At 44.7% G+C, this 16,988-nt stretch overlaps 1 protein-coding gene across 1 annotated transcript in view; it reads left to right on the top strand.

The window, feature by feature from the left end:
• Positions 1 to 16,988, top strand: part of LOC141088328 (man(5)GlcNAc(2)-PP-dolichol translocation protein RFT1-like) — a 382,865-nt gene that overhangs the window by 349,527 nt on the left and 16,350 nt on the right. The window contains exons 6-8 of the mRNA XM_073574376.1: positions 2,431 to 2,556; positions 5,586 to 5,664; positions 5,903 to 5,953. Of these exons, the coding sequence (XP_073430477.1) occupies positions 2,431 to 2,556; positions 5,586 to 5,664; positions 5,903 to 5,953 (256 nt within the window). The remainder of the gene's footprint in view (positions 1 to 2,430; positions 2,557 to 5,585; positions 5,665 to 5,902; positions 5,954 to 16,988) is intronic.

Below are 16,988 nucleotides of genomic sequence, written 5' to 3'. Positions count from 1 at the left end.
CGCAAATATTGAATTGTTTATACATTATTTATTTATTTGGATTAATTTGGTGGTAATTGTCCTAATATTTTGCTGCTGAGTAGTCTGTGGCGCTAGCGCTGTCGATCTGTTAATTTATTTTGAGAATCAGGTTTTTAACTTTCAAACAGAAAGACAATCTGAGGCATCATCCTCTGACCTAGAAACCTCGGACACAGAGAGAACGGTAAGTACATCTAGTAGTGTATCATTCTTCAGAGGGACCTTCCGAAAACAGAGATGGCAGGGGGGAAGGGGAGGAAGAAGGAGAGGAAGGGGAACTTACAGGAGTGGTTTGAGACAACAAACATCTCACCCAACATCCAATACATCAGTAGTACCTGTGGGACCCTCTTCTATGGCTCCCTCGTCCAATACACCCTCATCCTCCTCTTTTTCGGAACAGGGTGCGAGGGCAGGCTATCATCTAAGAACTCGGTTCAACTAGTCAGAGGCCAAGTTTTGAATCTGTCCTCGCATGTCCTAAATAGAAGAACTGATTGTGTTGTCAAGAGGCCTAAATTTTGTGCCTACAAATAGCTACAACTGCTTTGAGTGGGTGAAGGACCTCAACCTCTTCTGCAGAAAATTAAAATGGAAAAAATTCTTTAGACATAATGATCGTGAGGAGTGCCACAGACAGGGCCTCCTGAGGATATTGAAAGCTATCAAGCACTTGTGGGCCTCCTGAGGGAGAACGAAAATACTCCAGAAGATGGTAGGGGTCCTAGAGATCTCAAAAGGATCAATAATAGAACTGACTGGGATGATGAGGAGAATTTAACCACTAGAGAACGAGATGCCCTTTTAGGTCTTAAAAAGAATGACCAGTTAATCATAAAATCATCTGACAAGGGCGGGAATCTCGTGATTATGAATCATCTTGAATATCGTGAAATGTGTCAGAAGATCTTGCAAGATGGATCTACATATGAGGTCCTTGAGACTAGTCCAATAATCAAATATAAGGCAGAGTTGAGTATAATAGTTGAGGAGGCCCTATTGGATAAACTAATTTCTAAAACTGAATATGAATTTTTGTTACCTAGGTTTCCAGTGATGGCGACCTTTTATGCACTTCCAAAAGTACATAAGGGCTTAGACCCACTTAAAGGACGTCTTATAGTCTCAGGGGTGGATTCCCTAATACAAAACTGTGGGGTCTATGTGGACCAAATCCTGCGTGCCTTTGTTGTCTCTGTTCCTTCATACCTTAGAGATACATCAGATCTGCTACTCAAACTAGACAACATTCATCTTGAGGAGGGTACCTGGCTGGCATCTATTGATATAGAGGCATTGTACAGCAGTATCCCACATCAGGAAGGGATTATGGGTGTGGAACATTTTTTACAGCAGAGATCAATAGCCTGCAGAGAACATAACAGCTTTGTATTATCCCTTCTAAGGTTTACACTCAGGCACAATGTGTTCACCTTCGACGGGAAGTACCTCCTCCAGCTCAGGGGCACTGCGATGGGGAGTCCCTGGGCCCCATCGTATGCAAATCTGTTCCTGGGCTGGTGGGAAGAAACCATTGTGTTCGGAGATGATAACAAGTGGTGGCAAGAACACATCTCTATGTGGTATTGCATTATAGAATGCTGTAGATAAGCCCCGAAAGGCAGTGGCCGCATCTTATAGTGGCAAAATGAGGTGACAAGTTTCCTTTAAAGACCACTTTCCCTCTGATTTATAGAAACCGGTGCAAATTAGTTTATTTCGTTTTGCAAAAGAGTGATCTGGTAAGTGCCATCGTAGAGTGGAGGCTACCCTATAAGTCAGAACCCTTTAACATGACCAGGGATGACTCTGCTGTACACTGATGATGGGCAAACACCCTGAAACAGGCTGTCTGGAGATGAATTCTGGCTCGTTTATCCCAGGTCATGTTACAAGATTCGGACATTGACTAATAGGATAAATACTTCTCCTGGGTTGTACTTGCGGGAGAAGCTCTTTCACACTGTTAGAGAACTTATTTGCATACTGATCTCCCATGGAGCATTGCTGGTAGCGTGCATTTACATTGGCTGATTATGGTGAACAAGTTTCCTGACAATCGTGGAGTGGCTGCCGATCACCTGACAAATGAGCAAAATGGTCGTTCATCTGGTGAAATGATTATTAAGCTGTTCTTAAAACCCATCTTTCTCAGCAGCACATTATCAGAACATGTGCTGCCGAGTACAAAGACAGTCTGTTCTCACAAAACAATCCTTTGGAAGCACAGTTGGCTTGTATAAAGAGGCTATCAAACAGCCGATCGGTATATATATAGCTGATTGGCAATAGGCGTTCAGTGTTAACCCACCCAGTGGTCCCGTACTTGGCTGATCTCTTCCAGGGGAGCCATTACTTAGCCCACTTTATAGAGACCTGACCTTGTAACTTGCACTTTCTCTCTCCTAGGTCTTGTACACCAGCCTGCTCTCTCTGTGTTACATCGTCTACTTCGCAAAGTTTCTTGGTTCTCAGAAGAAATCGTTTCCTCTTCACAGCATGATGGAATTTTTACCCCGACGCTCCGTATCTCAGGTAATATGGTGCTTGACGCATCTTTTTAGTTGTCATTTCCATCATTACTCATTTTAATTTCTTTACATGACCAGACTCATTTACAATATCTCAACAAGCTTTATTCTGGTCATTTTATGTAATAACGGGCAGCTGCTGCATTCAACGTCCATGTTGATTGGTGCACGGAGCTGCACGTGAAGCCAATTGTGGCCAAAATTGCTGGTGTAACTAGCTGTGATGACTCCTGGAGTGGACCCTCTGGGTCGTGGCACAAACCCACCTAGGGCGAGCTGACCTAGTGAGGACCACCCCTATACAGGGAGCGTCAGGGGCAAGCCCAAGGGGGTGAGGTACCACGACTGCTGGAACCAGGTGGCCGGCTCACAGGAGACACGAGTGAGTGTGTCTAGCAACAGGGAAAGTGCAGAGTACAAGAGTGTGCAAAGTGTGGACACAGGGACACGCAGGGTATAGGACAATACACGGCGAGTGTACGGGGGGCAAGGAGATTACAGAACAATAAAAGGCGTGTACACGGGAGTGCTCTAGATATAGGATAGTGCAAGGCGGGTACACGAGAGCATGTATGGCGTGCACAGACAAGCACGCCCGGGGGCGAGCAAAGCAGGGTGCATGCGAAGGAGCACGCCAGTCTACAGAGTTAGACAAAGCGTGCGCAGAGAGCACGCCGGAGTGCAAGCTTAGGCAGAGGGTGTTCTGAGAAGCACGACAGGAACAAGGCAGGAGCTGAGCGTGTGCAAAGGAGTATGGCAGAGCACAGAGCAGAGTGTAGCTACAAAGCATGTGCTAGGAAGCACGGCAAGGCAGAGTAGAGTACACTCACGGAGCACAAGGCAGAGGACCCAAATACAGCGCACAGCCAGGCAAGGACCAAGCAGACCAAGCCAGGAAGCACAACAATAATCGGGCACCTCCCATAGGAAGAGGTAGCCTGATATAGGGCATGAGTGCTAGGACTTCCGGGTCGGGTCCTCCAGGACCATAGAGAGGGCAAGGCTGCAGCTAGAACCGAGAAGTGTGCACATGCGCACTAGCAACGTTGTGCAGCCATGGAACGAAGTACGAGAGGTGCGCGTGCGCACCCGACGGGACCCCCGGAGCGGCCGCGGCGCCGGAAATGGTGACGTTGGGTGCAGGGTTCCGGCCCCAGGTGAGAGCGGTGTGACAGGCGGCGTGACACTAGCCCAAAAATTACAAGTACTGACTGAACTTGGCCTTGGACCTCATTCACATTGTCACGTCTCCGTCAGATTTGGGGCCTGCTGTTCCGGTCGCAGCCACTAGGAGGCGCCGGGCCGCCACTTCGCCGTCAGACTCGGGGACGGCTGTTCCTGCCTCGGCCACTGGGAGGCGCCGTGGTTCTATTACATCGCCATCAGACTCAGGGCCTATGGTCCCAGCTTTAGCCACTAGGAGGCGCCGGTCTGTCACGTCACCGTTGGATTCGAGGCCTGCTGTTCCGGTCACGGCCACTAGGAGGCGCCAGACCGCCACTTCACTGTCAGACTCGGGGACGGCTGTTCCTGCCTCGGCCACTGGGAGGCGCCGTGGTCCGCCCGTGAGTTATGGTGGTGACAGAGAAGTGGCTCCTGCGCAGGCATCTGGTGGGCGCAGGCTCCGCCCCTCTGTCAGTCATCAGGGGGTTACTGCAACTCCATCTGGCCTGGTCCTGGGGGCGGCCCTAATGACATCACCAGTCCAGGAACCTGTGAGGGATGACCTGATCCCTCAAATACCTTGGGACTGGTCTTGCAAGCCGCCGGATATATTCTTGGTTCCCCTGTGTGTTACTTAGTGATTGATTTCTGTTTGACTCTGACCTCAGCCTGGATTTCTGACCCCTCTTTTGCCTGACGATTCTGTACTTCTGCTACTCTCCTGGTTTGTGACCTTGGCCTGGATATTCTGACTCTGCTACTTCCTAACGATTCTGTACCTCTGCTGCCCTCCTGGTTTTTGACTCTGACCTTGGCCTGAAATTGACACTGCTATTGCCTGCCGTTTTTGTACTTCACTTTGACGACCGTCCTGCTCTGGCCGCTGCTCCTATTCAGACAGTACCTCCTGGGCTCTGTTGTAAATCCAGATCCCTGTATAGGGGTAAAGGGTATCAGTGTTTCTCGGGGTGTTGCCTGGCTGCAGCCCAGAACCGCAGACGGACGTTACACACATGTTGGTGTTTTAATCTGAATGCACCGATCAATAGAACAGGGAACTTGTATCGTCATTCCAAAATGGAGCAGTAGGTCGGATGCAACGCTCTGCAGCCCCATTGGGAATTAATGGAGCTGCCATCAAGCTGCGCACTGCTGCCCCATTGTAATTGGGATAAAAGTGCCCCATTCTGCTTATCAGTGCCGATCCCAGTGGTCAGACCCCTGCTGATCAAGTTACCCCCTATCTTCCTTATAAGTGATAACTTGTCACCAGAATGCCCCTTTAACTTCTTGTCTGCTTTTTATTGCATAAATTGCATGTTTGCATTGTGCCTTCACTAATATTACCCTCTCTCAGTAGCTCCCAATCATGTCTATGGGGGCTACAGAAACGGCTTCTCACTTCCGTGCTTGGCCTGGTTTCACCTTCTGTGGCCAGCACTTGGATGTCGGTGTATAATCAGGAGGCCTTTAGGAAATGATGGAGGAAGAAAATTAGACGCAAAAGCAATAAAGCACAATGTGTTTCTGATGCTTTTTTGTGCTCTTTTTCCCAGAACACAGGTTTTTTACCTTTTCAATTCCATTAAGAAAATGCCCCTGGAACGCATCACATTGTTTCAACATGGCTTTATAGCTCAATCTTACCTTTATGTGCCAATATTGTCAGAGGAGCCTGCAAGCGGCAACACGTTTTCACTGTGCTGTGTAGAATGGTGCATGATCAGCAGTGCCTTTTCATTATTATTGGAAGATAAGGGGAGTAATGACAATTCTCAGCTCTGCTGTACTGCAGGAAGCCTAGATAAGGCAGAATAACATGGCCGCGTGCAGTAACCGGAGCTGATTTTCTGATTGTATCTCTAACAGGACTTTTTGGATTGGAAGCAGGCCTGGCTAGCCTGGAGCTTCTTCAAGCAGTCGTTTCTGAAACAGATTCTTACAGAAGGTTAGTTTGTAGCCATCACATTAGTAAATTATGAGTTGACGAGAATTTTTTTTCCTGTTTATCATTCTGTGAGGTTTTATTAGGAGGAGGAAAAGCAAAAATGACGCTGTTAGCCATTCTCTAACCTTGTATGGACTTCTTAACGTTTTCAGTATCTAAGAACTTTAAGAAAAGGGAAACAATCCTAAGATTTAACCTATAACTGTTAGATTTTAATATAATATTTGTTTTGTTTTAGGTGAACGCTATGTGATGACTTTTCTCAGTGTCCTGTCATTTGGAGATCAGGGTAAGTCGCAAACTTTCTTACACCACTGTTTTCTGTGTATTACACTTTGACGGTGTGTGTGACAGAGCATGAAGGGACACAGGCCGAAGATCAATCCAACGGGATTTATTGAGACAGGGAGCACAGAACATAAAATATCAATAGCGTCTCGTAGAGTCCACTATGAGTCCACACCAAGAGGGAAACAGTTCCGAGGGCGCCACCCGGTAATGCGACACCAGGGAAAAGACGAAATAATCCTGGGATGAGTTCAGTGGATCCAACAGATGAGGGACATCACACCATTCCACGTGGCAGCTTTTAACTCTCCCCACACGGGCACTAGGATCTCGCCTCAGCATAAGGTCCTAGCACCTGGCTTGTCAACACCCAACTCCACTCAGCCAACACATGAGTCTATTGTCCTGTGTCCTGGGATCAGCCCATCGATGGGGGAGGTCTCCCACCTACTTTTGACTATGTGGCTAACTTAAGAAGTTTCCAGAAGCTACAGCTTGTATTGGATAAGTCCTATGCTGAGAAGAACAAAGACAGACTCCCCCACTGGTTGTTGACTCAGGCCTGATTACATTGCAGTCCAGGGACTCAGGTCGGGGGAGGGACACGCTGTTACATACACATCTTTTTCAAATGGAGATATATTGTAATGGGAAATAATAGCTTTGCCAGTCTTTCTTAGATGCATTTAAGCCTCCGTCACACATAACGATGTCCCAGCAATCCCACCAACAATCCAACTTGGATGGGATCACTGGGACATCGTTAGACAGCCCCTCCAGCGATCAGGACCAGCGACGCTGATTTCTAATGTAAACGTCGGGTATCCAGGAGCTGCGGCTCCTGGATACCCGCTGTTTACCTTGAAAACCAGCGTGTACGCCAGTTCCCAAGGTAAACAGCGGGTATCCAGGAGCCGCAGCTCCTGGATACCCGACGTTTACATTAGAAACCAGCGTCGCTGATCGCTGGTCTCTCGCTGCCACACGCAGTGATGCGTGCTGGGCAGCGGGAGACCAGTGATCGAAAAACGGCCCAGGCCGCTTGAGCACGATCGCCGATACCAGCAGGGGGGCCAGTCGCTGATCCCCGTCACACACAGCGAACTCGCTGGCGAGATCGCTGTGGCGTCACAAAATCAGCGATCTCGCTAGCGAGATCGCTGTGTGTGACGGGACCTATAGGCAATCGCGGTCGGCCTGTATAAAGAGGCTATAAAACAATCACTGCTGTCTATCTTAAGAGGTTGTCCACTACTTTTTACATTGATGACCTATCCTAAAGGGCCTGTCCCACTAAGCGATATCGCTAGAAATATCGCTATAACGTCACTGGCTTTTGTGACATTATAGCGATATTGCTAGCGATATCGCTATGTCTGATACTTACCTCTGACCGCTCCCCCGCTGGTTATTGCTGATCGCGCGAGAACGTCCTGGACTGTTTCTCGTCGTCAGCTTCCTGCTGTGACGACGAGCGATGCGCGGACGCGGGCGGGAGGACGTCTTCATCGCCTCGTCTGACACGTAAGTAGCGATCCCCGTCCCCAGCGATGTCGCTGGTGAGATCTGCCTGTGTGGCAGCTCACTAGCGACCACTTAGCGATGTACCAGCGATCCTGACAGCGTCATATCGCTGGTCGGGATCGCTGGTACATCGCTAAGTGTGACAGTACCTTTAGGATAGATTATCAATGTCTGATCGGCTGCCACCCCCATCGATCAGCTGTTGTCAGTGTCCGCCGGCCGGAAGTACTCATGGAGCTGGCCGTCTCCTGATATTTGCTGCCACAGGGTATTACAAATTTGCCTCCTATTGATTTGAATACAGTCATATGTAAAAGTTTGGGCACCCCTATTAATGTTAACCTTTTTTCTTTATAACAATTTTGGTTTTTACAACAGCTATTTCAGTTTCATATATCTAATAACTGATGGACTCAGTTATATTTCTGGATTCGAATGAGGTTTATTGTACTAACAGAAAATGTGCAATCTGCATTTAAACGAAATTTGTCCGGTGCAAAAGTATGGGCACCCTTATCATTTTCTTGATTTGAACACTCCTAACTACTTTTTACTGACTTCCTGAAGCACTAAATTGGTTTTGTAACCTCATTGAGCTTTGAACTTCATAGCCAGGTGTTTAAAATCATGAGAAAAGGTATTTAAGGTGGCCGCTTGCAAGTAGTTCTCCTATTTGATTCTCCTATGAAGAGTGGCATCATGGGCTCCTCAAAACAACTCTCAAATGATCTAAAAACAAAGATTATTCAGCATAGCTTTTCAGGGGAAGGATACAAAAAGTTGTCTCAGAGATTTAACCAGTCAGTTTCCACTGTGAGGAACATAGTAAGGAAATGGAAGAACACAGGTACAGTTCTTGTTAAGCCCAGAAGTGGCAGGCCAAGAAAAATATCAGAACGGCAGAGAAGAAGAATGGTGAGAACAGTCAAGGACAATCCACAGACCACCTCCAAAGACCTGCAGCATTAACTTGCTGCAGATGGTGTCACTGTGCATCGGTCAACAATACAGCGCACTTTGCACAAGGAGAAGCAGTATGGGAGAGTGATGCGAAAGAAGCCGTTTCTGCAAGCACGCCACAAACAGAGTTGCCTGAGGTATGCAAAAGCACGTTTGGACAAGCCAGTTACATTTTGGAAGAAGGTCCTGTGGACTGATGAAACAAAGATTGAGTTGTTTGGTCATACAAAAAGGCGTTAAGCATTGAGGCTAAAAAACACAGCATTCCAAGAATAACACTTGCTACCCACAGTAAAATTTGGTGGAGGTTCCATCATGCTTTGGGGCTGTGTGGCCAATGCCGGCACCGGGAATCTTGTTAAAGTTGAGGGTCGCATGGATTCAACTCAGTATCAGCAGATTCTTGACAATAATGTGCAAGAATCAGTGACGAAGTTGAAGTTAGCAGGGGATGGATATTTCATCAAGACAATGATCCAAAACACCGCTCCAAATCTACTCAGGCATTCATGCAGAGGAACAACTACAATGTTCTGGAATGGCCATCCCAGTCCCCAGACCTGAATATCATTGAACATCTGTGGGATGATTTGAAGGGGGCTGTCCATGCTCGGCGACCATCAAACTTAACTGAACTGGAATTGTTTTGTAAACAGGAATGGTCAAAAATACCTTCATCCAGGATCCAGGAACTCATTAATAGCTACAGGAAGCGACTAGAGGCTGTTATTTTTGCAAAAGGAGGATCTACAAAATATTAATGTCACTTTTATGTTGAGGTGCCCATACTTTTGCACCAGACAAATTTTGTTTAAATGCAGATTGCACATTTTCTGTTAGTACAATAAACCTCATTTGAATCCAGAAATATAACAGAGTCCATCAGTTATTAGATATATGAAACTGAAATAGCTGTTGCAAAAACCAAAATTGTTATAAAGAAAAAAGGTTAACATTAATAGGGGTGCCCAAACTTTTACATATGACTGTAGGAGGCAGATGTGCAGTACCAAGCTCTGAACACTACCAAAAGATGGAGCAGCTCAGAAAGTGAGTACTTGCGGCCACATCCGGCACCGATAACAGCTGATCAGCGGTGGTGTCAGGTGTGGGACCCTGGCCAATCAGACATTGATGACCTATGCTAAGGATAAGTATCAATGTAAAAGAAGTGGACAATCTCTATAAAAAATAGAAATTGTGTCATGTACCTAATGCTCAGGTCCTACACTAGAAGTAGCAGTCTTTCTGATAATCATGTAAATTATTTGAAGTTAGCAGATTGCAGCAGCTTTACTAAATACACCGGAATTCTGGCTGAATTTCCGCCATTAAACTAGCATACATCTTCTGTGCCAGATTTATAATACACTCATGGCTGAAAGTGTTGATACCCTTGAAATTGTTCCAGAAAATGAAGTATTTGTCCTAGAAAATTATTACAATTACACAAGTATTATTATATATGTTAATTTACTTTGTGTGTCTTGGAACAACACAAAAAAAACAGAGGGAAAAAAGACAAATTGGACATAGTTTCACACACATCCCCAAAAATGGTCCGGACAAAATTGTTGGCACCTTTCCAAAATTGTGGATTTTGTTTCATGCATGTGATGCTCGTTCAAACTCACCTGTGGCAAGTAATGGGTGTGGGCAATAGTAAAATCACACCTGAAACCAGATAAAAAGGGGAGAAGTTGACTCAATCTTTTCATTGTGTGTCTGGTTGTGCCATACTAAGCATGGAGAACAGAAGAGAACTGTCTGAGGACTTGGGAATCAAAATTGTTGAACAATATCAAACTTACAAGTTCATCTCCAGAAATCTTGATGTTCCTTTGTCCACGGTGTGCAAAATAATTAAAATTGAGTGAATTGGTTCGGATTCGGTTGCCGAATCTATATTTGCCATATTCATGCCATATGGGTACCCTATTTGTGCCGAATGTATGTCTTATGATTGGTTCCAAACATATTCAGTAATTTCTACTCCCATTGACTCTAATGACGTTCGGCTGTGTTCGACAAGTATTGCAAAACCAATATTCGCTGCCGATCGTATTCGGAACCGAATTCAAACAAATTTGCTCAATTCTAAACATAATCAAGAAGTCTACAACCCATGGCACCGTAGCTAATCTCCCTGGACATGGACAGCAGAGAAAAATTGATGAAAGGTTGCAAAGCAGGAGAGTCCGGCTGGTGGATATGCAGCCCCAATCCAGTTTCAAAGAAATTCAAGCTGTCATGCAGGCTCAAGGTGCATCAGTGTCAGTGCGAATTATCTATCGACTCTATTGACATTTGAATTAAATTAAACACTATGGCAGGAGACCCAGGAGGACCGCACTGCTGACAAAGACAAAAAAGCTAGACAAGACTGCAGTTTGTCAAAATATACGTTAGTCAGCAAAAATTCTTTTAGGGAAGCATCTTGTGGACTGATGAGACCAAGTGTGAGACACTGACAGGTATTATATGTGAGGGTCACTATGTGTCTCCCATTATGCGCATAGAAGAGTATTAAACACGCTAGAGTACATTGCAGTCACAGGCGTAGCTGTGGCTGCAGTGCAAAAGAAAAGTAAGTGTGGTCCTGGTCAAGTTATTTGACCAAGGCAATGTTTTGGAAAACCTTTTTAAGGGCTTTTATTTTTCTAGCGAACTACAGGATGGTAGTGGGGCATTACGCTCTCTCCATGCCGGATTTTACAAGTGGCTCATGGCCATAGATTCCATTTAAAAACCATGTAGCAAACTGTTGGGTGTGTCAATTTTTTTTTGCAAGCTGCAGAGCAGATGGCTCTGCTACAGCCGGCTTGTGTGAGGTAACACAGAGCCAAGAGCAGCCAACACTTGGCATGCCACAGCATGATATGGTGGTGTAGTCGCCCTCGGCAACCGGTCTCGGATATGGACTGTTTTGACACCCTGGCTGCGATCAGGATTATACCATGTGCTGTTCATGTTGTGAGTTGTTTGAACATTAAATGCGTTTGCTGTGAACTCTCCTGGGTCACTGCCTCATTACTGCAATGTGTGAACACCACGGCACTACACAAGATAGAGTTTTTTTGTAACGCACATCATTTTACTGTTTACTGAAAATGCAAGGAGGTCTACAAAGAAAAGAACACAATACCTACAGTCAAATATGGTGGAGGTTCAAATATGTATTGGGGTTGTTATGCTGCCTCTGGCTCTGGGTGCCTTGACTGTGTGCAAGGCATCATGAAATTTCAAGATTATCAAATGATTTGGGTGGCAATGTAGTGCCCAGTGTCATAAAGCTGAGTTTGCTTCGTAGGTCATGGGTCTTCCAGCAAGAAAATAACCCCAAACATACTTCAAGAAGCACCCAGAAATGGATGGAAATAAATCGCTGGAGAGTTCTGAAGTCTAGAAGCAATGAGTCCAGATCTAAATTTCATTGAACACCTGTGGAGAGATACAGTGCCTTGCGAAAGTATTCGGCCCCCTGGAACTTTTCGACCTTTTCCCACATATCATGCTTCAAACATAAAGATACCAAATGTAAATTTTTGGTGAAAAATCAACAACAAGTGGGACACAATTGTGAAGTTGAACAAAATTTATTGGTTATTTTACATTTTTGTGGAAAGTCAAGAACTGAAAAGTATGGCGTGCAATATTATTTGGCCCCTTTAAGTTAATGCTTTGTTGCGCCACCTTTTGCTGTGATTACAGCTGCAAGTCGCTTGGGGTATGTCTCTATCAGTTTTGTACATCGAGAGACTGAAATTCTTGCCCATTCTTCCTTGGCAAACAGCTCGAGCTCAGTGAGGTTTGATGGAGATCGTTTGTGAACAGCAGTTTTCAGCTCTTTCCACAGATTCTCGATTGGATTCAGGTCTGGACTTTGACTTGGCCATTCTAACACCTGGTTAGGTTTATTTGTGAACCATTCCGTTGTAGATTTTGCTTTGTTTGGGATCATTATCTTGTTGGAAGACAAATCTCCGTCCCAGTCTCAGGTCTTTTGTAGACTCTAACAGGTTTTCTTCAAGAATGGCTCTGTTTGGCTCCATCCATCTTCCCATGAATTTTAACCATCTTCCCTGTCCCTGCTGAAGAAAAGCAGGCCCAAACCATGATGCTGCCAACACCATGTTTGACAGTGGGGAAGGTGTGTTCAGGGTGATGAGCTGTGTTGCCTTTACGCCAAACGTATCGTTTGGCATTGTTGCCAAAAAGTTCGATTTTGGTTTCATCTGAGCAGAGCACCTTCTTCCACATGTCTGGTGTGTCTCCCAGGTGCCTTGTTGCAAACTTTAAACAACACTTTTTATGGATATCTTTGAGAAATGGCTTTCTTCTTGCCACTTTTCCATAAAGGCCAGACTTGTGCAGTGTACGACTGATTGTTGTCCTATGGATAGACTGTCCCACCTGATCAGTCTTCTTCTTTTTGAGATGAAAGTTTAGAGGGACGGCCGGATCTTGGTAGATTTGCAGTGGCATGATACTACTTCCATTTCAATATGATCGCTTGCACAGTGCTCCTTGGGATGTTTAAAGCCAGATTTGGATACAAAATGATTTCCAAAACTTTAATCTTCTCAACAATAGTATCACGGACCTGCCTGCTGTGTTCCTTGGTCTTCATGATGCTCTCTGTGCATCAAACAGAACCCTGAGACTATCACAGAGCAGGTGCATTTAGGAGACTTGATTACACACAGGTGGATTATATTTATCATCATTAGTCATTTAGGACAACATTGGATCATTCAGAGATCCACAATGAACTTCTGGAGTGAGTTTGCTGCACTGAAAGTAAAGGGGCCGAACAATATTGCACGCCCCACTTTTCAATTTTTGACTTTCCACAAAAATTTAAAAGAACCAATAAATTTCATTCATTTTCACAATTGTGTCCCACTTGTTGTTGATTCTTCACCAAAAATTTACATTTGGTATCTTTATGTTTGAAGCATGATATGTGGGAAAAGGTTGAAAAGTTCCAGGGGGCTGAATACTTTCGCAAGGCACTGTATATAAATTGCTGTTGGGAGAAGGCGCCTTCAGATATGAGAGACTTGGAGCAGCTTTCAAAAGAGTGGTCCAATATTCCATTTGAGAGGGGAAGAAGCTTGTGGATGGTTATAGAAAGCGATTGATTGCAGTTATATATTTCAAAGGGTGTGCAACCAAATATTACGATGAGGGTGCCAACAATTTTGTCTGGCCCATCACTGGGGTTTTTTTGTGAAATAATGTCCAATTTGTCTTTTTTTTTTTTCTTTTTTAAATGTATTTTTTTTATTTATGCTGTTCTTTTTTTTTTTTTTAATCAAGTACTTTTCATTCAAGAAAGCATACAGGATAGTATTACATACACAAGTATACATTAGAGTACAAATTATAGTACTTTTCCCATTTTTTAATAAATGCAAATACACCAAACACATCCCTCCCCCTTCCCATAACAAGAACACCTCCACCCCCGTCACGCATCTACAATCCTTATCCATGCATTACAATGTTGTACACTTTTTTATAATTCTAATAACCCATTTTTGACGAGTTCTGCAGAAGCCAATCCGGGAAAGTCCAACCAGCCCCCCCAGATATTCTCGTAGTGGTTCATCTTGTCTCTTTTCATGTATACTCTTCGCTCCATAAGGATTCCAAAATGAACTCTATTTACAAATTCCTTCCTAGTAGGAGGGTTTTCATCTAACCAGTGCAATGTGATAGTCTTCCTTACAACATAAAGCAATCTGGCTATTGCTAGCCTACCCCATTCATCCGACGCCACCTCCTCTACATGTCCTAAAATACACGTCAATTGATCTCGAGTAATATTTGCTTCCGTCACTCTTTCCACCAAATCCAGGACCCCAATCCAAAATGCCTGTAATCTTGGTCAAGACCATGGCATATGAAGATCAGCTTCATCCATCGTACATCTCGGACACCCTGAGTCTGCTCTTAGTCCAGCCTTTTTCATCCACACAGGTGTCCTGTATACCCTATGTATAGTGTATAACTGTGACACCCTCCCAGATTCACTTATAGATATTCTAGGGACATATTGTAAAACCGACTCCCACAGCTCATCCGATATGTCTCCCAAATCCCTTGTCCATTTGGATCTAGCCATCAATGGGTGTCTATCCAAAAACGTACCCAGCAATCCCCTGTGAATTATCGATATAAGACCCATAGTACCCCTCTGGGGGCCAAGCATATTCAACATACTGTCACTCTGTATCACTATTGGTGACTTTCTCCACTGTCTAGAGAATGAGTGTCGCAGCTGCAGATACTGGTAAAACATGGTATACTCCAAAGGGAACTCTTCCCTAAGTGTTTCACCATCTAGCAACTGCGACACATACCATATACCTATTCTTCTCCACTGTCTAAAATTCCGTAGACTTAGCAGTTCAGTCAGCCGGGGCTCAAACCAAATGGCTGTGTATCTCGTGTATTCCCCTATACCGCTCCATAGCTTTATTTTTTCCACAGTTTTTCATGCAACGCCAAAGGTGGAAACATTTAGGATTCAGACGAAATTTAACCGCCTCCAGAGCCGCCAGCAGCGGGCCCCTCCCTACCACATGAGAATTAACCTTCCCCACTGACCTTATAAGATCATGATCCCCCCATCCTATCAAATGCTGGCATTGGGACCCAATATAATACAGCCATGGGTTGGGAACCGCCAAACCTCCATCATCTTTTGGACGCTGCAATAGTTCCAACTTAATACGAGCTCGACCTCCTTTCCATATCAAATCACTGAAAATGGCTTTAATTTTATCAAATCTATTTTGAGGCAGCCAAACCGGTGCATTGTGTAGCACATACAAAAGCTGAGGCATAAGTATCAACTTTATTAAGTTAGCACGCCCAGCCATTGTTAGATTTAATTTCCTCCATGTTGTAATTTTCTTTTTAAATTTACCTAGCAGCGGGTTCAAATTAAGTCTTTCATAATCTTCAATATTATTTGACACCCTAATGCCCAAGTAAGTGAGGTCTGTAACCACTTGAACCGGAGTTGGCTGATCTCCTACAAGAGTCCCACCACCCAGCGGAAACAAAATGGACTTATCCCAATTAATGCAGATCCCAGATATACCGGCATATTCGTCTAGAACCCTCATCACCCTCCCCAAGGAACCTTCCGCATCTCCCAAAAATAGCAACATGTCGTCAGCATAGAGTGCCACTTTTTCCTCATGTATCCCATATTTAAATCCTACAATATTTTGGTCCTTTCTAAATACCGCTGCCAGTGGCTCTATTGCAATAGCAAACAATAAAGGGGATAAAGGGCATCCCTGTCATGTGCCTCTAGACAAGGAAAACCCCTCAGACATTTGCCCATTTACACGTACCTTGGCCCTAGGACTAGAGCAGTATATAGCAACTAAACCCATTTGACAAACACTTCCCCAAAGCCCATGTGCTGCAACGTAGCCCACAAGTATTTCCATTCCATGCTATCGAATGCTTTGGCCGCGTCCAACGACAAGATCGTTCTATGCCGGTCACTATCCGCATTCACTTGCAGATTAATGAAAAGTCTCCTCAAATTCGTCACTGTGACTTGTTATTTATGCTGTTCCATTACATACAAAGATAGAGAATAAAAAGGAGGCTTTCATTGGATTAATACCGCTGCCAAAAACGGAGAGAAATAAACTTTTATTAAAAACTTTTCTGTTCGAGCTATGTGTTAATGAGCTGACCCAGCTCCTTCCTCAGGCTCGTACAATACATGGTGTTATTAAGAGGCTGTGAACCAGAATCTCTGCATTCCCTGTGTGAACACTGCCACATACGGATTATATTTTCTGCACTTGTGTGCCACACGGCCAATCCTTGATTTTAGGCTGGCTGTCTCATTTGGTATTATTGCACCTGTGCAGCTGCCATTTTACTTGGGTCCGCTGCACCCTGTTTTAGTGCAGATGCATTTAGGCCTGTCTGGTTTTTTCCTACAATACAGATAGTGAAGGCTGGCTGATATACCTTCCCCGAAGATGTCAGAAATCAGGTTTATTTAATTAGCATTTAACAACATGTACTTTCAATCCGGTTTTTTTTTTGTTGGGTTTTTTTTGCATTAACATTTTTCTGCATGGTGGCATAACTTTAGCAATGGCCACTTTGCAGCCAGGCCTTGCCCATTTTCTCAAGCCATGCCCCCACAAATGTATCCAGAACGCTAACTGTGGAGAATGGCATGGGCAGAACTCTGGCTCGGTTGGATTAGTAAATCTGTCCCATTCTGCTTTCGGATGAGATATGACTACGGAGGACTGGCCTGGTGGCCTTATATCATATGGAACCTTACAGGAACTAATTTAGTTAAGCAAAACATGAAGCCTGTAGGACATTTCAGCTTGGTGACCACTGATGTAGAATTAGTGTTTAAATAGGTGGACTTCATGAGAAGACCCTTTCCCATACGGAATAAGAATATCATAGATGGAGGCTCCAGTTCTTGTAGACTGGTTCCAACCTTGACCAACGACAATGGCCATTTATCTCAATAGCCTCCAAGTCAGCCA

The sequence above is a fragment of the Dendrobates tinctorius genome, unplaced genomic scaffold, assembly GCF_039654945.1.
Source record: "Dendrobates tinctorius isolate UK_male_01 unplaced genomic scaffold, ASM3965494v1 ptg000038l, whole genome shotgun sequence".
NCBI classification, from domain to species: Eukaryota; Metazoa; Chordata; class Amphibia; order Anura; family Dendrobatidae; genus Dendrobates; species Dendrobates tinctorius.
This window is presented reverse-complemented; position numbering and strand designations above follow the sequence as displayed.